General features: G+C 35.2%; 1 protein-coding gene across 1 annotated transcript; it reads left to right on the plus strand.

Annotated features, from left to right (window-relative positions):
- The first annotated feature begins 3,610 nt into the window (after nt 1-3,610).
- LOC101125739 (olfactory receptor 10J1-like) lies at nt 3,611-4,543 on the plus strand. Its single transcript, XM_004027063.5, has one exon. It carries the CDS (start codon nt 3,611-3,613, stop codon nt 4,541-4,543), a length of 933 nt encoding a protein of 310 aa, XP_004027112.3.
- Nucleotides 4,544-5,602: the final 1,059 nt, after the last annotated feature.

Raw genomic sequence — 5,602 nt, forward strand, 5'->3', positions numbered from 1 at the left:
GCCTTTTAAAGATCACTATCTGGAAAGTGCTTCCTTCTCCTTCCTATCGCCAAGGTCAGAAGCAGCGAGTGCTTTTGGCAGAAGTAAATGAAAATGAAACACCATGTGCATTTTTCAAAATCTTACTATTTTCCCTGTATGGTTTTCAGTATTTGATTGGTTATATTGAATCTCATGTCCATTAATATTGCATTTCTTCATGCTTGTCTTGCTGTGGTAATGGATTGAAGGACATGTAACAGAGACATAATAATGATCTTCAAATATTTGAAATGCAATCATATTGAAGAGAAAATAGAAAGTGGAATGATGTGGGAGGTGGTAAGTTGCAAGGAGATAAATATCGAGTTGATAGGAATTAATATTTTCTAAGAATTAAAGTCGATCAAAATAGAAGTGATGATAGTACAGCTATATTAATCTATATAATGAAATAATATGCACCATTGGAAATAGAAAGAGTGAGATAGATCACAATACTATTATGGAAAGTAGTCAGGATGTAATATATGGGAAAACCTAGTTGTGAATTGGTATGTACTGCCTAATTCCATTTGCGTAAAATTGAAATGATGTGAAAATATGCATGATTGTACATAAAATATTTCTGGACAGAAATAAACAGCAATACTAACAACAAAAGCCCATGAATCATCTTTACCTCTGGCCAAGAAAATGTAGAGGAGAAAATGAACTTTTCCATTTATATCCTTCTGTACCCACGGTTTTTCCCCTATGAGCACTTTTATAATTTAAAAAACCTGGTTTTATTTTTCAAGAAGAGTTTGTATCTTTAAAAAAAAAAAAGAGGAAATGCTTATTTACAAGGTAATGAATTTCCAATCATTGGAAGCATTGAAGCAGAATTTGAGGGACTGTTCATGAGAAATGCTGTGCTTTTAAAATTACCACCTAACGCTAAGGTCCTATGATTCAGTTATATTCAAAGGACTGAAAACTATGAAGCACCTGGGCTTTTCTAGCTTGCTTCCAATTGGAAAGACTTGAACAATGAAATGAATAATTTTAACCTCTGGCCCAGAATTCATTGTCAGGTCTAGGCAGAAAATGATTTCTCTAGAAGAACATTTAAAAAAAAATTTTAGGGGTAGAGAGATATTTTTAGCTAACAATCCAAAATACAAGGGAACAGAAAGTGTTGCAAAATGTTGTTTTTCTCAGTGACAAGGATTCCACAGAAGGAAGTTGGCATTTTGTTTCAGCTATCATGATCCTACTAATCTAGCATTATCACTCATGAGGACCTTTGCTATCTTGGTGAGTCATTGTTTACCTAAGGGGATGATGAGAAAGGAGTTGCAATTGCAGGAATGCACAAACTTAGTGCAATCTTTTCTCCTCTGTCACCTATTTATTTTTTTCATTCTTCTTAGTGTAGATAGGATTGACTTTCTAGTTACATAGACATTTGAGGTTTATCTTGCTCAGTAATACACCATGAATATCAGTTACATAGGAATGGTTAAGAACTGGCCCGTTCCTACATCTTCAAGGAAAATAAACACATATTTTGCTTCATATTTTTCTCAGTATTTTGAAACTATTTAATATTTTTTGGTTCTTCAAAATCTTTAGTAAGAAAACTCTGAAATTTGCCTTCAATCAAGTACTTGCATCCCACTGTAGTAATTAATAGTCAGCATTAATACTTTCTTACAATATGGTTTATTATTAATTTTTGCATTAATATTTAATGTTTAAATATTTCATTAAATATTAGATTCATAATATATTAGTATGTATGTATTAAAAATATTTATGAAAGTATTTATAATAGAAAAGATATTAGATAGATAGATAGATAAATAGATAGATAGATAGATGATAGATGATAGATTCTCCATGCACTACTCGAAAAACATATTTTTAGCATTTTGTTACATTTACTTTTTTAATGGCATATGTGTCATTGAATGTTTTCCCTTTCTTGTCCTTTCCTCTCTTTTCTGGTTCTTTTTATTTTTACAGACTTGTGGTCTGTAATTTATTTCTCAATCAGTCAATCAATCTACTTATATAGTGTATTTTTTCATGTCAGCACTTTGTAGATTCTTAATGGCTGCATAGTTCCCATCAGATGGATATTTTATAATTAATTCAATTATTCCTTTATTCATTTACATTGTTTCTAGACTTCACCAATAAATAATATAAAAATGTCTTTAGATATACATCCTAATATGTATCTCTGATTATTTCCTTAAAATAAATAATTGGAAGCGAAAATATCAAGCCAAGAAGAATGGACATGGATTGTCACTAATGTAATAATATTTATTTATCTAGAGAAAGCATTCTAAGATTCTCCAGTTTTTCATTTTTTTCCCAATGTAATCTCATTCTCAAGAGCAAGGATAAATGCATTAATTCTTTTTGATAAAAGCAACAAAAAGTATCTTCTTTCTCATTTATTTTGTGATTATGTTGCTTCTTAGGCACTTGTGGTATAGGGCAAATCACACTAGTCTTAGAATTAAAAGATTGAGTTAATTTGTGCAATCATCTAACCCTGGGTGTCTTACCAAGAGAGGGATAATAATTACCTAAAACACAGGATTGTTATGATGCTACATAATACATGTAAAAACTCTATAAACTAGAAAGTGCCATAGGAACTATTTATTATTGTTATACTTTTTTTGAAAATGAGAGATTTTTGATGCCCAATAACTCCCCAGATAGGGGACAGAGGGAGAAATGTGTAAACTCGGTTCCCTAAAGTTTAAAATTCTGAAGAAATTGTAAAAGACAGTTTACTCTACTAGTGAGGCAGAGTACCTGTGAAAATTCTCCTCTAAGTATAAGCTAGAAAATGCATAGAAATAAACACAGTCCCCGGAACCAAGCTACTGGGAAACACTTACCAACACTACGGGGAATTGGATTGACAGGTTGTATTTAGTCCTGAGAAGACTTTCTGAGGAGGAGGAGACTCAAGTCAAGCATTGAAAAAAGAGAGGAACATCTCTTGTTTTAAAAAATCTGGGGGGACAGTCAGGTTTGAAACTGTTTGATGACTTATGAAAAGAGTTTGTGAAACAAGCAGACAAGAGCAACAGGGAGAAAGTAAACACTTATGTTGGAGCAGAGAACATTGTCTTGTTTGGCAACCCAGAAAGAAAGATCTTTAAAGAGACAATTGAAATTGTGGTTTAAACAAAGTGGAAGAGGTTGAAAAATTTGTTTTAGGTAAACAAAATCTGAAACTGTAATATAAAAGAAAATTCCTTTCAAATTTAACTATGCATTTCCTATTTCTTTAGCCTAGTTTTTCTCTAACACTTATGTGTTAGGTCACCAAGAAATCTTTTTCAAACTTACCCCGGGTGTCTTTTCTTCCATTTTTTCATCCCTATTTATTCCTATACATATATATATACACACACACATTGCCATGCATGAAATTGTTTTCTTATTGTGTTTTTCTATCTATATCTATAGGTGAACAGTCGTCCCCAATAACTTGGCATCCATCCACGAACAGAATCCTTATTATCTTCTTAGATGATTCACCTGCTCAAAGCATTGGGCACTGATGTCTTCTGATTAATTGACCTAAGTCTGTATTTTCAATCTGTTTATTTATCCAATGAAGAGAGAGAACCACACAGTGATACGGGAGTTTGTTTTCCAGGGTTTCTCCAGCTTTCATGAACACAAGCTCACCCTCTTTGTGATATTTCTTACCCTGTATCTTTTAACCCTGGCTGGCAATGTCATAATTGTGACAATTATCAGCATTGATCGTCACCTTCACACCCCCATGTACTTCTTTGTTAGTATGCTTTCCACTTCAGAGACTGTCTACACATTAGTCATTGTACCACGGATGCTCTCCAGTCTCTTAAGTCTAAGCCAACCTATCTCTTTGGCTGGCTGTGCCACCCAGATGTTTTTTTTTATTACCTTGGCCATCAACAACTGCTTTCTGCTCACAGCAATGGGGTATGATCGCTATGTGGCCATCTGTAACCCTTTGAGGTACATGATCATCATGAACAAGAAAGTGTGTGCCCAGCTGGTATGTGGGGCCTGCAGTGTTGGGCTGCTTGTGGCCATAGTTCAGATTTCATCTGTGTTCAGGCTGCCTTTTTGTGATAAACAGGTGGCCCATTATTTCTGTGATATCCACCCAGTTATGAAACTTTCCTGTGTTGATACCACTCTACATGACCTAATTAATTTTGTTGTTAGTTCCCTGGTTATTGTGGTGCCGCTGGGTTTGGTCTTCATCTCCTACATCCTCATCATCTCTACCATCCTCAAGGTCACCTCTCCTGAGGGCCGGAAGAAGGCTTTTGCAACTTGTGCCTCCCACCTCACTGTGGTTATCATCCACTATGGCTGTGCCTCCATTGCCTACCTCAAGCCCAAGTCAGAGAACACCAGGGATCAGGACCAGCTAATTTCAGTGACATACACCGTCTTTACTCCACTACTTAATCCTGTTGTGTACACTTTGAGGAACAAGGAGGTCAAGAATGCCCTTCACCGTGCTATTGGCAAAAAACCTTTTGCCTAGAATCTTTGTCAGTTTGACATATAGTTAATCATAGTCTGGGTATTTTTTTAAGCTCGAGAAAATTGAATCCTATCATTCATGCTCTAACCAAAGAGAGTTGCAAAATTTGGTGGTAATGCGACATTAAGGAACCAAGAGTCTCCATGATTTGACTTTGTTTTTACCATCATTCTCCTCTACCTTCTACTAACCACACAGGTTACCACCAGGCGAGTGGTCAGTTGCTGCTCACAGGGGCAAAGCTGTAGGGAATCGTAAGCAAGGAGTAGCTGATTGTTATCGTTTGTTGAAAGCAGAAAAGTGGGTTGCATAACACCTATTTGAAGTACTAGGTTGACAGGTCAACCTAAATGTCATATAGATATTGTGCTCTAAAACTTTAAAGAGGACATGGTTGGTGTACAGGGTGTCTTCAAAACAGTCAAAACCACCTTCCCACTTATCATCACTTTCGACTTTAAGCATTGACAAGAGTAGCAGATTTTGACATTCCAGAAAACATATTATAAGCTTTAAACATTCTCATCTGCCTTGGAGACCCATGAAATTGCTTTCCAATTTTGTTGAGGCTCACATTAGAACTATTTCCTTGGTGAGACTCTGTTACCAGTATGTTCAGTGTTAGTAAGCAACATGGTCACATCCAACCTCTGATTTTCACTATGCTTATATATGCTTTCTGTGGGAGTAACACATGCTATATTGAATTCACAAATATAGGGATATCTGATATCTGAGGATTTTTTGTAATTGAGTTTATTTTTATCGCCTTCCAACTAACGCTTGCTGACTTAGATCTGGAAATTAGCCCATGATTTTCATTCTTCTCTGTGTAGAACATAATCTGATCCATGCCTTGCCTTTACCCTTTTCATTTCTACACGGAAGTCCATGCCTTGCCTTTACCCTTTTCATTTCTAAGGTGGATGAATTTATTTTCTGTGTATAGTTGGGTACCTAGTTTAAATTCAGTTTAAATACAGTTTAAATACAGTTCTAAACAAGAGTCTGGGAGTTTATTGTCTTCTAAAGGAGAAAGTTATTTTGATTTGTGAGAAA

The sequence above is a fragment of the Gorilla gorilla genome, chromosome 1 (genome assembly GCF_029281585.2).
Source record: "Gorilla gorilla gorilla isolate KB3781 chromosome 1, NHGRI_mGorGor1-v2.1_pri, whole genome shotgun sequence".
Taxonomy (NCBI): Eukaryota; Metazoa; Chordata; class Mammalia; order Primates; family Hominidae; genus Gorilla; species Gorilla gorilla.

Bases quoted from the DNA above. Each gene is read 5' to 3' on its own strand.
- LOC101125739 (XM_004027063.5), top strand. From the start codon at position 3,611: ATGAAGAGAGAGAACCACACAGTGATACGGGAGTTTGTTTTCCAGGGT.